This window comes from Oncorhynchus mykiss, chromosome 3 (assembly GCF_057628025.1).
Source record: "Oncorhynchus mykiss isolate SJ-2025 chromosome 3, ASM5762802v1, whole genome shotgun sequence".
NCBI lineage: Eukaryota > Metazoa > Chordata > Actinopteri > Salmoniformes > Salmonidae > Oncorhynchus > Oncorhynchus mykiss.
The window spans coordinates 95,761,983-95,779,317 of NC_143024.1; the positions used below are offsets into that span (position 1 = coordinate 95,761,983).

The window sequence follows — 17,335 nt, forward strand, 5'->3', positions numbered from 1 at the left end:
CACAACAGCAGGTGACATTTATTGTCAATCAGTGTTGCTTCCTAAGTGGACAGTTTGATTTCACAGAAGTGTGATTGACTTGGAGTTACATTGTGTTGTTTAAGTGTTCCCTTTATTTTTTTGAGCAGTGTATATACACACACATCACTGGTTGAGTCTCAAAACAGCACCCCCTGGCAGTCATCTAGTGTGTATATATATATATACACACACACACACTAGATACACACTATATACACATATATATATATATATATATATATATATATATATATATATATATATATATATATATATATACATATATATATATATATATACACATATACATATATATGTATATATATATACATATATATATATATATATACACATATACATATATATATACACATACATATACATACATACATACATACACACACACACACACACACACACACACAGTGAGGCAAAAAAAGTATTGTCAGCCACCAATTGTGCAAGTTCTCCCACTTAAGATGAGAGAGGCCTGTAATTTTCATCATGGGTACACTTCAACTATGACAGACAAAATGAGAAAAAAAAAATCCAGAAAATCACATTGTAGGATTTTTAATGAATTTATTTGCAAATTATGGAACCCTTGTATTCTGCTGAGGCACGTCAATGTCCGTCTCATGAGACGGTTGAGGGAAAAGAAGTGAATTATTTGAGTCAACCACCCGTTGGCTTGGCAGCAGTTCTCAGGAGATGTTGACTTTCCACACCGCTAAGCGTCTTAAGTATTCGTTTCCCACCCAGGGTGCCCAGAGGCATTCCACACAGCCTTGTGTCAGCATCCACAGGGGGTCAACTTTGACCTTTTAACAGTTGCTTGGTTGGTACCCTTACGCACCACTGCACTTTGTATACCAGGGTTGGCTGGCCTTCTCTAGTCACTCGTAGGCTCGGTCACTGGTATACTTTTATTTACAAAGCCATTTTGGGTTTACTACCTTTTTATTTGGCCATTTTTATTGTTCAGAGATGTGTTGGGTCGTCTCTCCGTTTCTCAGGGCTTTATCCTGCTAACTGTTCCAAATGTCTGAACTGAATTTGGTAAAAGGGCTTTTATGTCCTCTGCACCATCGCCTAGGAACACCTTACAAAATACTTTTAAACTGGAAGAACTTGTCCCGATTGGTGTTTTTAAATCACTGATGAAGGATCTTGGATTTTGAGGCTGATTCCCTGACCTGTCAATGTTTTTAATTGGCTGTTTTTGATTTTGTTATACTCTTGTGAATTCTATGGTTTTTACTTGATTACTTGTAGTTTTTCATGTTGTCTGTCTAATGTTTTTGTAATGACTTGGTGCTGCCCATCTTGGCCAGGGCGCTCTTGAAAAATAGATTTAAAATCTCAATGAGCCCTTCCTGGTTGAGTAAAAAGGTAAAAAATAAATAAATCCCTTTGAATTATTTACAAGGAAAATACTAAAATGGGTCATTCTTCAAATATCAGTTTTAATGTATGAACCTGAGCAGTTATTTCCCTAATCTGGGACTGATAGAACAACTGTTAATTAAATTATTTATTCATAACAATTATTGTTACAACTTCAAAATTTTAAAAATTGTGAAGCATATGTAAAATGACCAGCCAAATAAATGCAGTTATATTTACCCATCCCATAGTAACAAGCCTGAAATGCAGTTACCCATCCCATAGTAACAAGCCTGAAATGCAGTTACCCATCCCATAGTAACAAGCCTGAAATGCAGTTACCCATCCCATAGTAACAAGCCTGAAATGCAGTTACCCATCCCATAGTAACAAGCCTGAAATGCAGTTATATATACCCATCCCATAGTAACAAGCCTGAAATGCAGTTATATATACCCATCCCATAGTAACAAGCCTGAAATGCAGTTATATCTTCCCACCCCATAGTAACAAGCCTGAAATGCAGTTATATCTTCCCATCCCATAGTAACAAGCCTGAAATGCAGTTATATTTACCCATCCCATAGTAACAAGCCTGAAATGCAGTTATATTTACCCATCCCATAGTAACAAGCCTGAAATGCAGTTACCCATCCCATAGTAACAAGCCTGAAATGCAGTTACCCATCCCATTGTAACAAGTCTGAAATGCAGTTACCCATCCCATAGTAACAAGCCTGAAATGCAGTTACCCATCCCATAGTAACAAGCCTGAAATGCAGTTACCCATCCCATAGTAACAAGCCTGAAATGCAGTTACCCATCCCATAGTAACAAGCCTGAAATGCAGTTACCCATCCCATAGTAACAAGCCTGAAATGCAGTTACCCATCCCATAGTAACAAGCCTGAAATGCAGTTACCCATCCCATAGTAACAAGCCTGAAATGCAGTTACCCATCCCATAGTAACAAGCCTGAAATGCAGTTACCCATCCCATAGTAACAAGCCTGAAATGCAGTTACCCATCCCATAGTAACAAGCCTGAAATGCAGTTACCCATCCCATAGTAACAAGCCTGAAATGCAGTTACCCATCCCATAGTAACAAGCCTGAAATGCAGTTACCCATCCCATAGTAACAAGCCTGAAATGCAGTTACCCATCCCATAGTAACAAGCCTGAAATGCAGTTACCCATCCCATAGTAACAAGCCTGAAATGCAGTTACCCATCCCATAGTAACAAGCCTGAAATGCAGTTACCCATCCCATAGTAACAAGCCTGAAATGCAGTTACCCATCCCATAGTAACAAGCCTGAAATGCAGTTACCCATCCCATAGTAACAAGCCTGAAATGCAGTTACCCATCCCATAGTAACAAGCCTGAAATGCAGTTACCCATCCCATAGTAACAAGCCTGAAATGCAGTTACCCATCCCATAGTAACAAGCCTGAAATGCAGTTACCCATCCCATAGTAACAAGCCTGAAATGCAGTTACCCATCCCATAGTAACAAGCCTGAAATGCTAGAAACACAAGCATTTCACTGCACCTGCAATAACAAAATGTGTACCAATAAATGTTGATGTATTTTTGATGTAAACACACCTAGGAGTGGAATCTGATTGGACTGGCTCTAAGTAGGCAGAGCAGCCTTGGATTTTCTCCTCGGCCGATTGGCCAAAGCTGCTGTCTGTCCACCCGGTCCAGAGAAGCCCCTCCCCCTTATCCAGGACTAACACTAACACTAAGAAAACCCAGCAGTTTGTCCCTCTCCAGTTCAGACTATGGTAGTGAAAAGAGGAATATGTATCGAGAGAGAGAGAGAAAGGTGTTCATGTTGACTTGACCCTCCATCACACCTACGGCGTTCACATCCCCTGCCCAAACGGGGGATGTGTTTATGCCTTCTTTAAGAAGTCAACAGTGTTAGGGTGCAGTGAGAGCAGGTTAACCCTCGAACTCCTCATCTCTGGGTGGCACGCTGGCTGTAGACTCGGTGGCCAGGCTGGGGCTGGAGGAGCCCAGGAGGGAGGTGGTGACCTCCTGGGAGAAACAGTACTCCTCCTGGTCTGGCTGGGGCCTGGTTCTGTGACTCACCACCACACTGGAATAGAGGAGGTGGAAACAGAGATTAGAGATCAAAGGTAAACAAGTTATTTTCCCACTGGCGCTGTGGTGTGTCGCTACACTATAGAGAAGGGTTAGGGTTAGTTTGTTTGGTGGAGCAAACAAAGAGACACGGAGGAAGGCCGGAGAGAGAAGCTATGAGCAGCAGACCAAGACGCGACTGTGGGCTTTGTTGTAAACAGAATATCGTGCGGCTAGACCGACATTTAAAGGCTGTACATGGACTTAAGTTTGGTACTATGGAGTGGACGAACGCTATGCAATTTAGCCGGTTTTCGAGTGAGAGACAGCAGCCCGAATCGGGGCAGTATATGCAGCCTGACAACGGTGTTGAACCGCGGCCGGAGGACCCTGTGATTTTGGAGTGTTTTGAAAGTGAGTTGTCCGTGGAGCAGCAGCCTGTGGACGAGGGTGATCAGACGGCAGGTGCGTCGGCGGCGGCGATGCAGCCAGTCAGTCAGGTCGGTAGTGAACTGTGCTCGGATCCGAGGGAGCAAGGCTGTGACGTGGCGACTTCCACGGAGAGCGAGAGTGATGAGGACGGCGGCGGCGTACCGTCCCGAATGGAGGTTTGGAGTAATGTAATTTTGACTCAATATGAACAATATATTACGGGTAGACACCCTTCAGTTAAACGAATTGACAATAGTCGCACCAGTATATCCCGAGTACGGGAATTCCTCCGCATTATGTCAGAGGGCAAGGCCGATGAAGGACTGTGTTTTCTGGATAACTACAGACGTGTGTATGAGTGGTATGGTCAATGTGATGACCGTGGTTTGGCACCATCCACATTAAAAATGTACCGGGCCGATATTCGAGGTTTCCTGAATTATCTCATTCAGTTCCGGCCAAATGGTATGCAAGCTAAGGTCGTTGGAATTCGAAAGATGTTACTCTGCTTGGCGAAGATGGACAGGGACTCACGGCAGAGCCAGGCAACTCATAGGGCAAAATTCCGCCAACGCTGCAGGGACGAGGTGCTCAGCGCTGCGGAGTTAAAACGCTTTGTTGAGCTAAGCAATCAAGCCATTCCTTCAGTTCTCAGTAGGCTGGAGGTCCGTGCCACCTGCTCTGACAGGCGTAGGTTTGCAGCTCTCATGTCCAGCCGGTTGGCCATATTTAATGGCACTCGACGATCCCCAGTCACCATGTTTAGTGAGAGTGATTTCAATGAAGTAACCCCGGAAGGTGGGGGTTATCAGATGTGTGTAGCTAGCCACAAAACAAACTATAGCTTTGGGGAGTGCAGAATTGTTCTATGTCAGGAGGAATACACTTGGCTTAAACGATTCCATCAAATCAGGCCTCATCTGAGTGGAATGACCTCAGAAATAGAACTCTTCTTTTTCACATCCTGCGGTCAACCTTACGGTAATCTGTGTGAGTTTGTGGGGCAAATCTTTGCAGAGTTTGGTATTGGAAGTAAAGTGACCTTCGGTACAATTCGACGCAGTGTTGCCACATTGAACTTTAACCAAGGCTCGGATACAGACCGAGGAACTGTGGCTGACCATATGTGTCACTCTCTGGAAACGCAGGCACGCCACTACCGGTACCACAATTTGCCCAAAAATGCCAGCCGGGCCCAGGCACTGATTGAGGGACAAATCAATAAATGATTAACTGATTAATTAAAGCATATTTGTTTGAAATTCACCCTTGTATTTGTGTCATTTATGCATTAAAATGATTAAAAATGTGTTTCAAAATACATTTACCTGGACTCCCAATATGAAGCCCCAGTACTTTAAAAAATTCACTGGAGTGCGCCAAAGCTACAATATATATGGAGGATTCTAAAATCCATTTACCTTTGGCGCCCTCCGGTGAATTTTCCCCAGTAGTGGGGCTCCATAGTGGGATTTAATATTAGAATGACCGGTAAAAGTATTTAAAACAGTTTTATAATTTTTGGGTGACCAGGTGCACACGGGTCTTTTGGGTGACCAGGTGCACACGGGTCTTTTGGGTGACCAGGTGCACACGGGTCTTTTGGGTGACCAGGTGCACATGGGATTAATAGCAATCTGCATCCATCGCAATTTCTTAAAGTGCCCATAAAGCACCAAGGACGGCCCCGACCGAGACAGGGCCGTAGTAGGGTACTCCCCTGGCGGGCTATAGCAATACAATGACGGGTAAAAATATTTAAAACCGTTTTATAATTTTTGGGTGACCAGGTGCACATGGGCCGTTTGGGTGACCAGGTGCACATGTGATTAATAGCAATCTGCATCCATCGCAATTTCTTAAAGTGCCCATAAAGCACCAAGGACGGCCCCGACCGAGACAGGGCCGTAGTGGGGCACTCCCCTAGCGGGCTATATCAATAGAATGACGGGTAAAAATATTTAAAACAGTTTTATAATTTTTGGGTGACCAGGTGCACACGGGTCTTTTGGGTGACCAGGTGCACACGGGTCTTTTGGGTGACCAGGTGCACATGGGATTAATAGCAATCTGCATCCATCGCAATTTCTTAAAGTGCCCATAAAGCACCAAGGACGGCCCCGACCGAGACAGGGCCGTAGTAGGGTACTCCCCTGGCGGGCTATAGCAATAGAATGACGGGTAAAAATATTTAAAACCGTTTTATAATTTTTGGGTGACCAGGTGCACATGGGCCGTTTGGGTGACCAGGTGCACATGTGATTAATAGCAATCTGCATCCATCGCAATTTCTTAAAGTGCCCATAAAGCACCAAGGACGGCCCCGACCGAGACAGGGCCGTAGTGGGGCACTCCCCTAGCGGGCTATATCAATAGAATGACGGGTAAAAATATTTAAAACAGTTTTATAATTTTTGGGTGACCAGGTGCACACGGGTCTTTTGGGTGACCAGGTGCACACGGGTCTTTTGGGTGACCAGGTGCACATGGGATTAATAGCAATCTGCATCCATCGCAATTTCTTAAAGTGCCCATAAAGCACCAAGGACGGCCCCGACCGAGACAGGGCCGTAGTGGGGCACTCCCCTAGCGGGCTATATCAATAGAATGACGGGTAAAAATATTTAAAACAGTTTTATAATTTTTGGGTGACCAGGTGCACACGGGTCTTTTGGGTGACCAGGTGCACATGTGATTAATAGCAATCTGCATCCATCGCAATTTCTTAAAGTGCCCATAAAGCACCAAGGACGGCCCCGACCGAGACAGGGCCGTAGTGGGGCACTCCCCTAGCGGGCTATATCAATAGAATGACGGGTAAAAATATTTAAAACAGTTTTATAATTTTTGGGTGACCAGGTGCACACGGGTCTTTTGGGTGACCAGGTGCACACGGGTCTTTTGGGTGACCAGGTGCACATGGGATTAATAGCAATCTGCATCCATCGCAATTTCTTAAAGTGCCCATAAAGCACCAAGGACGGCCCCGACCGAGACAGGGCCGTAGTAGGGTACTCCCCTGGCGGGCTATAGCAATAGAATGACGGGTAAAAATATTTAAAACCGTTTTATAATTTTTGGGTGACCAGGTGCACATGGGCCGTTTGGGTGACCAGGTGCACATGTGATTAATAGCAATCTGCATCCATCGCAATTTCTTAAAGTGCCCATAAAGCACCAAGGACGGCCCCGACCGAGACAGGGCCGTAGTGGGGCACTCCCCTAGCGGGCTATATCAATAGAATGACGGGTAAAAATATTTAAAACAGTTTTATAATTTTTGGGTGACCAGGTGCACACGGGTCTTTTGGGTGACCAGGTGCACACGGGTCTTTTGGGTGACCAGGTGCACATGGGATTAATAGCAATCTGCATCCATCGCAATTTCTTAAAGTGCCCATAAAGCACCAAGGACGGCCCCGACCGAGACAGGGCCGTAGTAGGGTACTCCCCTGGCGGGCTATAGCAATACAATGACGGGTAAAAATATTTAAAACCGTTTTATAATTTTTGGGTGACCAGGTGCACATGGGCCGTTTGGGTGACCAGGTGCACATGTGATTAATAGCAATCTGCATCCATCGCAATTTCTTAAAGTGCCCATAAAGCACCAAGGACGGCCCCGACCGAGACAGGGCCGTAGTGGGGCACTCCCCTAGCGGGCTATATCAATAGAATGACGGGTAAAAATATTTAAAACAGTTTTATAATTTTTGGGTGACCAGGTGCACACGGGTCTTTTGGGTGACCAGGTGCACACGGGTCTTTTGGGTGACCAGGTGCACATGGGATTAATAGCAATCTGCATCCATCGCAATTTCTTAAAGTGCCCATAAAGCACCAAGGACGGCCCCGACCGAGACAGGGCCGTAGTAGGGTACTCCCCTGGCGGGCTATAGCAATAGAATGACGGGTAAAAATATTTAAAACCGTTTTATAATTTTTGGGTGACCAGGTGCACATGGGCCGTTTGGGTGACCAGGTGCACATGTGATTAATAGCAATCTGCATCCATCGCAATTTCTTAAAGTGCCCATAAAGCACCAAGGACGGCCCCGACCGAGACAGGGCCGTAGTGGGGCACTCCCCTAGCGGGCTATATCAATAGAATGACGGGTAAAAATATTTAAAACAGTTTTATAATTTTTGGGTGACCAGGTGCACACGGGTCTTTTGGGTGACCAGGTGCACACGGGTCTTTTGGGTGACCAGGTGCACATGGGATTAATAGCAATCTGCATCCATCGCAATTTCTTAAAGTGCCCATAAAGCACCAAGGACGGCCCCGACCGAGACAGGGCCGTAGTAGGGTACTCCCCTGGCGGGCTATAGCAATACAATGACGGGTAAAAATATTTAAAACCGTTTTATAATTTTTGGGTGACCAGGTGCACATGGGCCGTTTGGGTGACCAGGTGCACATGTGATTAATAGCAATCTGCATCCATCGCAATTTCTTAAAGTGCCCATAAAGCACCAAGGACGGCCCCGACCGAGACAGGGCCGTAGTGGGGCACTCCCCTAGCGGGCTATATCAATAGAATGACGGGTAAAAATATTTAAAACAGTTTTATAATTTTTGGGTGACCAGGTGCACACGGGTCTTTTGGGTGACCAGGTGCACACGGGTCTTTTGGGTGACCAGGTGCACACGGGTCTTTTGGGTGACCAGGTGCACACGGGTCTTTTGGGTGACCAGGTGCACACGGGTCTTTTGGGTGACCAGGTGCACACGGGTCTTTTGGGTGACCAGGTGCACACGGGTCTTTTGGGTGACCAGGTGCACACGGGTCTTTTGGGTGACCAGGTGCACACGGGTCTTTTGGGTGACCAGGTGCACGCCGGCCTTTGGGTGACCAGGTGCACACGGGTCTTTTGGGTGACCAGGTGCACGCCGGCCTTTGGGTGACCAGGTGCACACGGGTCTTTTGGGTGACCAGGTGCACGCCGGCCTTTGGGTGACCAGGTGCACACGGGTCTTTTGGGTGACCAGGTGCACGCCGGCCTTTGGGTGACCAGGTGCACACGGGTCTTTTGGGTGACCAGGTGCACGCCGGCCTTTGGGTGACCAGGTGCACACGGGTCTTTTGGGTGACCAGGTGCACACGGGTCTTTTGGGTGACCAGGTGCACGCCGGCCTTTGGGTGACCAGGTGCACACGGGTCTTTTGGGTGACCAGGTGCACGCCGGCCTTTGGGTGACCAGGTGCACACGGGTCTTTTGGGTGACCAGGTGCACGCCGGCCTTTGGGTGACCAGGTGCACACGGGTCTTTTGGGTGACCAGGTGCACGCCGGTCCTTTTGGGTGACCAGGTGCACAAGTTCCATTTGGGTGACCAGGTGCACGCGGTTCATAACAGCGCGGTTATCTGCTTTAATGTCCGAGGAGGGGTGCTTAAGTGTGGGTGCCCTGGTTCACCTGGTATGCGAGGTTGTGGAGGTGGGGGGGGGTCCCCTGCTGGTATCATCCCCGAAATAGAGGGGTGATACCCGGGTGGTGAGTAAGGGCCTACAAGCCTGGAGGTCAATAGCTCCAGGGGGTAAGCTCTACTGTCATGTCCGTAAATAGAGTGGTGTTACCCGGGTTTTGAACCATATTTTAATTTTTGGGTTACCAGATGCACGTTTTCAATCACCAGTTGCACGGAGGATTAATAGCAATCTGCATCCATCGTGATTTCTTAAAGTGTCTAAAAAGCACCCAAGGACGGCCCCGACAGAGACAGGGCCGTAGTGGGGCACTCCCCTAGCGGGCTATATCAATAGAATGACGGGTAAAAGTATTTAAAACCGTTTTATAATTTTTGGGTTACCAGATGCACGTTTTCAATCACCAGTTGCACGGAGGATTAATAGCAATCTGCATCCATCGTGATTTCTTAAAGTGTCTAAAAAGCACCCAAGGACGGCCCCGACAGAGACAGGGCCGTAGTGGGGCACTCCCCTAGCGGGCTATATCAATAGAATGACGGGTAAAAGTATTTAAAACCGTTTTATAATTTTTGGGTTACCAGATGCACGTTTTCAATCACCAGGTGCACGGAGGAAAATGAGCATTTGCATCCATAGTCATGTTTTAAACCGTCCATAAAGCACTCTTGGCCGGCCCCGGCAGAGAGAGAAAAAGAGGGGAAAAGTGTTGAAAAAAAAAAAAAAAATCCTACCTTCCATAAATAATTGGGACCGGCCCCCATTGCTAAAGGTCCGTAGTAGGGTGCGCCATAACCGGACATGAATATATGGAACACCGCTAACCGCATAGAGAACCGTGTTTTGGGTGACCAGGTGCACGTTTTCAATCACCAGTTGCACGGAGAGAGAAAAAAGTAATCATACCTTCCATAAATAATTGGGACCGGCCCCCATTGAAAAGGTCCGTAGTAGGGTGCGCCATAACCGGACATGAATATATGGAACACCGCTAACCGCATAGAGAACCGTGTTTTGGGTGACCAGGTGCACGTTTTCAATCACCAGTTGCACGGAGAGAGAAAAAAGTAATCATACCTTCCATAAATAATTGGGACCGGCCCCCATTGAAAAGGTCCGTAGTAGGGTGCATCATTATCGGACATGTATATCTGTAACACCGCTAACCGCATAGAGAACCGTGTTTTGGGTGACCAGGTGCACGTTTTCAATCACCAGTTGCACGGAGAGAGAAAAAAGTAATCATACCTTCCATAAATAATTCAGGCCGGCCCCCATTGCTAAAGGTCCGTAGTAGGGTGCATCATTATCGGACATGTATATCTGTAACACCGCTAACCGCATAGAGAACCGTGTTTTGGGTGACCAGGTGCACGTTTTCAATCACCAGTTGCACGGAGAGAGAAAAAAGTAATCATACCTTCCATAAATAATTCAGGCCGGCCCCCATTGCTAAAGGTCCGTAGTAGGGTGCATCATTATCGGACATGTATATCTGTAACACCGCTAACCGCATAGAGAACCGTGTTTTGGGTGACCAGGTGCACGTTTTCAATCACCAGTTGCACGTTTTCAATCACCAGGTGCACGGCTGTGAAAAGTGGGACTCTGTCATTTTTTCGACCAATTTCTGTAATTTTCAAAAAATGATTAAAAATACTTCCCGAAGGGCTAGAGGTCCCAAATTTCGTCTCATACCCTCTCTCGTGATGGGCAACAATTACATAATGTAAAAAAAAATTCGCATCCACAGGAACCTATGCATCCTGTGACATTCACTTTTTTCCCAAAACTTGAAACACGATTTCCTATTAAAATGTTTTATACAAAAACGTTTTTAATTGAATGTAAATGCTCGTCTATTTATGCACTTTCGTGCAAAAAAAAACCCATCAAGATCGGATGTGTACTTTTTGATTTATCACGTTTTTGTTGAATTTGACCCCCGATGGTGGGGCGCACAGAAGCCCTGTGAGGTTCAGGGCTTCATCGATATTTGGCCTGTTTTGGATTACACACTCAGTGGCGGGTCGACCAGACAGGTACCGGCGCGATTTCAGAAACCTGGTTTTTGGCAACAGGACTTCCATGTCCTAGAGAGACGGGGGTGGTGTCAAACTGCTCAGTCCGAATAGAAAATGAGTAACGGACAGTTTTGAGGGAAGTCAGACCCTCAGAACCATGGTACTTTGGACATTTTCCCTCCGGCGACCGATTTAGTGGTTTGACCAGACCCTTCGGCGCCCGATGTGTCCTAACTTTTGATCCACGTTGCCCAGCTTGGTGGTGGGAGGATATTGAGCCTTGTCCTGGGCAGGTGCTCTATCCCAGCTATCACCTTGTGGGTTTGGTTCATCCAATGACCATGGTTCTTGTCCAATGAAGGTGCCCGTCCCTTCGGCGACCGATTGGTGGTTGTTTAGCCCTGGTGAGGGCTATCTCTCCAGTCCAGTCCCACACTTGTTTCACGATGCGTCTCCATGGTTCTCCCCTGTTGTCCAGCCAGTTTAATTTCCTCTGACTGATTTGCATTCGTATTCCACCTGGGAGGGCCTCTATCGGCCGGCCTTTGGGCTGGTGTTCTGATGGATGTTCCCTCCCGACCCAAGTGGATTTGCCTCTATCAGGGGAGCCCCTTTCGGAATCGGTTTACCCCGATTTCGATACGCTCCAGCTGCGCACAGTCGGTATCAGATCCAGCCGTACTGTCTCACCAAGTGGTCCTACATTGGTGTTCCGGTGCGGGGAGTGGCTCACTCATGGCTGCGAAGCATGTGGTGATGGTCATCCCGTAACGCATCGGCGCCAGAAACACGTATTCTCAAACCCTGTCTTTAACGTGGACCTACCCGGTTGTCCCTACCGAGGTTGTGGTTCCTTTTTGCCCAGTTGATGGCGTTCCGAATAGACGCTCCAGCTAGACAAGATACCTCTCGAGCGGCGCCCAGGCACCTGTGGCTCCGGCCATGGGCAGTTCAGGGCCTCCCGCTGGGCGCACGGTGGATTGCGCCAGGGCCTCCTCCCCTGACGGGATAGGACCGGTCCCTGGTTGTTCTTTGCTTAGTGCGACCAGGTACAACATCTACGTTGTGAGTGGCTACCTGGTTGATCCTGCCAGTAGCATATGCTTGTCTCAAAGATTAAGCCATGCAAGTCTAAGTAGGCCGGTACAGTGAAAGTGCGAATTGCTCATTAAATCAGTTATGGCTCCTTTGATCGCTCCAACGTTACTTGGATAACTGTGGCAATTCTAGAGCTAATACATGCCAACGAGCGCTGACCTCCGGGGATGCGTGCATTTATCAGATCCAAAACCAATGCGGGCCAATCTCGGTTGCCCCGGCCGCTTTGGTGACTCTAGATAACTTCGAGCCGATTGCGTTCTGTGCCTACCATGGTGACTATGGGTAACGGGGAATCAGGGTTCGATTCCGGAGAGGGAGCATGAGAAACGGCTACCACATCCAAGGAAGGCTTTAAATCCTTTAACAAGGATCCATTGGAGGGCAATTCTGGTGCCATCAGCCACGGTAATTCCAGCTGCAATAGCGTATCTCAATAACTGTTGCTGCGAGGCGAGCTACCTCCTGCAGCGTCCGTTGGGTTCCGGGTGGAGGATGGTTGCAAAGTTGAAACTTAAAGGAATTGACGGAATGGCAGGAGTTGCGCCTGCGGCTTAATTTGACTCAACACGGGAAACCTCACCTCACCTCACCCGGACACGGACAGGATTGACAGTTTTTTTTTTAAAATATTTTTTGGGTGACCAGGTGCACGGAGGAAAATGAGCATTTGCATCCATAGTCATATTTTAAACCGTCCATAAAGCACTCAGGGCCGGCCCTGAGAGAGAGAGAGAGAGAGAAAAAAAAAATAAAATCATACCTTCCATAAATAATTCGGACCGGCCCCCATTGAAAAAGGTCCGTAGTAGGGTGCGCCATAACCGGACATGAATATATGGAACACCGCTAAGCGCATTTATAACCGTCATTTGGGTGACCAGGTGCACGTTTTCAATCACCAGTTGCACGGAGGATTAATAGCAATCTGCATCCATCGTAATTTCTTAAAGTGTCCATAAAGCACTAAGGACGGCCCCGACCGAGACAGGGCCGTAGTAGGGTACTCCCATAGCGGGCTATAATAATAGAATGACCTTTAAATTCATTTTGAACCATATTTTAATTTTTGGGTTACACGATGCACATGGGTCTTTTAGGCTACCAGTTGCGCGGTAATTTATTTTTCCTGCCAAAATCGGTAATTTTCAAAAAATGATTAAAAATACTTCCCGAGGGGCTAGAGGTCCCAAATTTCGTCTCATACCCTCTCTCTCAATGGGCAACAAGTAGAGCACGTAAAAAACAAATTGCCCTCACAGGCACCTATGTTTCCAGTAACATGCACTTTTCCCCAAAACTTAAAACACGATTTCCTATTAAAAGGTTTTATACAAAAACTGTTTTAATGAAATGTAAATTCTCGTCTATGTGTGCCCTTTCGTTTAAAAAAAACCCCATCCAGATTGGACATGTACTTTTCGATTTATTCACGTTTTGGTGTACCGGAATATAGCCCAAAATGGCGGCCAACAAAGGTCAAATAAGGCCTTGAGGCCAGATAGAGGCATGTAACCCGGGTAGGGGTGTTTGGCCTTTAGGCCTGTTTGTCCCTTCATCCCATGAGAGAGAGTCCTGACCTTTATGCCTATCTGTGTCCTCTCATGCCCAGAAAAAGGCATGCAAACCGGTTAGGTCATATAAGGCCTTGAGGCCTGTTTGTGTCCTCTGATGCCCAGATAGAGGCATGTGACCCGGGCAGGGCTGTTTGGCCTTTAGGCCTGTTTGTGTCCTCTGATGCCCAGATAGAGGCATGTAACCCGGGCAGGGCTGTTTGGCCTTTAGGCCTGTTTGTGTCCTCTGATGCCCAGATAAAGACATGTAATCCGGCTAGGCATATGTAAGTACCAGGCCAGGGCAGTGGCTTTTGTCCCAGGCCAGGCCAGTGGCTTTGTGGCCTATGTGCCTATGGGCCTTTTCTGGGTTAGCAGGCCCCTGTGGGGGAAAAAAAAAAATGATTACCCAGGCCTGGCATGAACACTTGACCCGGTGATTGTGAGTCAAGCGCCCTAACCATTAAGCCATACAGCCTTTCGTGAGTAAAGAGACAGCGAGGTGAGGTCAAATTCTCCTTCCCCGTCCAATTAGTCCCATATTGGGCCACAGCTGGGGCTCATTGAGCCCTTGTTAGGGTTAGGGTTAGCTACACTATAGAGAAGGGTTAGGGTTAGCTACACTATAGAGAAGGGTTAGGGTTAGCTACACTATAGAGAAGGGTTAGGGTTAGCTACACTATAGAGAAGGGTTAGGGTTAGCTACACTATAGAGAAGGGTTAGGGTTAGCTACACTATAGAGAAGGGTTAGGGTTAGCTACACTATAGAGAAGGGTTAGGGTTAGCTACACTATAGAGAAGGGTTAGGGTTAGGGTTAGCTACACTATAGAGAAGGGTTAGGGTTAGCTACGCTATAGAGAAGGGTTAGGGTTAGCTACGCTATAGAGAAGGGTTAGGGTTAGCTACGCTATAGAGAAGGGTTAGGGTTAGCTACGCTATAGAGAAGGGTTAGGGTTAGCTACGCTATAGAGAAGGGTTAGGGTTAGCTACGCTATAGAGAAGGGTTAGGGTTAGCTACACTATAGAGAAGGGTTAGGGTTAGCTACACTATAGAGAAGGGTTAGGGTTAGCTACACTATAGAGAAGGGTTAGGGTTAGCTACACTATAGAGAAGGGTTAGGGTTAGCTACACTATAGAGAAGGGTTAGGGTTAGCTACACTATAGAGAAGGGTTAGGGTTAGCTACACTATAGAGAAGGGTTAGGGTTAGCTACACTATAGAGAAGGGTTAGGGTTAGCTACGCTATAGAGAAGGGTTAGGGTTAGCTACGCTATAGAGAAGGGTTAGGGTTAGCTACACTATAGAGAAGGGTTAGGGTTAGCTACACTATAGAGAAGGGTTAGGGTTAGCTACACTATAGAGAAGGGTTAGGGTTAGCTACGCTATAGAGAAGGGTTAGGGTTAGCTACACTATAGAGAAGGGTTAGGGTTAGCTACACTATAGAGAAGGGTTAGGGTTAGCTACGCTATAGAGAAGGGTTAGGGTTAGCTACGCTATAGAGAAGGGTTAGGGTTAGCTACACTATAGAGAAGGGTTAGGGTTAGCTACACTATAGAGAAGGGTTAGGGTTAGCTACACTATAGAGAAGGGTTAGGGTTAGCTACACTATAGAGAAGGGTTAGGGTTAGCTACACTATAGAGAAGGGTTAGGGTTAGCTACACTATAGAGAAGGGTTAGGGTTAGCTACACTATAGAGAAGGGTTAGGGTTAGCTACACTATAGAGAAGGGTTAGGGTTAGCTACACTATAGAGAAGGGTTAGGGTTAGGTACACTATAGAGAAGGGTTAGGGTTAGGGTTAGCTACACTATAGAGAAGGGTTAGGGTTAGCTACACTATAGAGAAGGGTTAGGGTTAGCTACGCTATAGAGAAGGGTTAGGGTTAGCTACGCTATAGAGAAGGGTTAGGGTTAGCTACACTATAGAGAAGGGTTAGGGTTAGCTACACTATAGAGAAGGGTTATGGTTAGCTACACTATAGAGAAGGGTTAGGGTTAGCTACACTATAGAGAAGGGTTAGGGTTAGCTACACTATAGAGAAGGGTTAGGGTTAGCTACACTATAGAGAAGGGTTAGGGTTGGCTACACTATAGAGAAGGGTTAGGGTTAGCTACACTATAGAGAAGGGTTAGGGTTAGCTACACTATAGAGAAGGGTTAGGGTTAGCTACACTATAGAGAAGGGTTAGGGTTAGCTACGCTATAGAGAAGGGTTAGGGTTAGCTACGCTATAGAGAAGGGTTAGGGTTAGCTACACTATAGAGAAGGGTTAGGGTTAGCTACACTATAGAGAAGGGTTAGGGTTAGCTACACTATAGAGAAGGGTTAGGGTTAGCTACACTATAGAGAAGGGTTAGGGTTAGCTACACTATAGAGAAGGGTTAGGGTTAGCTACACTATAGAGAAGGGTTAGGGTTAGCTACGCTATAGAGAAGGGTTAGGGTTAGCTACACTATAGAGAAGGGTTAGGGTTAGCTACATTATAGAGAAGGGTTAGGGTTAGCTACGCTATAGAGAAGGGTTAGGGTTAGCTACGCTATAGAGAAGGGTTAGGGTTAGCTACACTATAGAGACGGGTTAGGGTTAGCTACACTATAGAGAAGGGTTAGGGTTAGCTACACTATAGAGAAGGGTTAGGGTTAGCTACGCTATAGAGAAGGGTTAGGGTTAGCTACGCTATAGAGAAGGGTTAGGGTTAGCTACGCTATAGAGAAGGGTTAGGGTTAGCTACGCTATAGAGAAGGGTTAGGGTTAGCTACACTATAGAGAAGGGTTAGGGTTAGCTACACTATAGAGAAGGGTTAGGGTTAGCTACACTATAGAGAAGGGTTAGGGTTAGCTACACTATAGAGAAGGGTTAGGGTTAGCTACACTATAGAGAAGGGTTAGGGTTAGCTACACTATAGAGAAGGGTTAGGGTTAGCTACACTATAGAGAAGGGTTAGGGTTAGCTACACTATAGAGAAGGGTTAGCTACACTATAGAGAAGGGTTAGCTACACTATAGAGAAGGGTTAGCTACACTATAGAGAAGGGTTAGCTACACTATAGAGAAGGGTTAGGGTTAGCTACACTATAGAGAAGGGTTAGGGTTAGCTACACTATAGAGAAGGGTTAGGGTTAGCTACACTATAGAGAAGGGTTAGGGTTAGCTACACTATAGAGAAGGGTTAGCTACACTATAGAGAAGGGTTAGCTACAGTATAGAGAAGGGTTAGGGTTAGCTACACTATAGAGAAGGGTTAGGGTTAGCTACACTATAGAGAAGGGTTAGGGTTAGCTACACTATAGAGAAGG

The 17,335-nt window shown here is 46.5% G+C and overlaps 1 protein-coding gene across 6 annotated transcripts in view; it reads right to left on the minus strand.

Annotated features, from left to right (window-relative positions):
• Nucleotides 1-1,458: 1,458 nt before the first annotated feature.
• The window catches only part of ttll4 (tubulin tyrosine ligase-like family, member 4), a 55,433-nt gene continuing 39,556 nt past the window's right edge, over nt 1,459-17,335 (minus strand). For all 6 annotated transcript variants that reach the window (XM_090230495.1, XM_090230493.1, XM_090230496.1 and 3 more), the window contains one exon: nt 1,459-3,515. In XM_090230495.1, the coding sequence (XP_090086621.1) occupies nt 3,359-3,515 (157 nt within the window). In that variant the 3' untranslated portion in view covers nt 1,459-3,358. The remainder of the gene's footprint in view (nt 3,516-17,335) is intronic.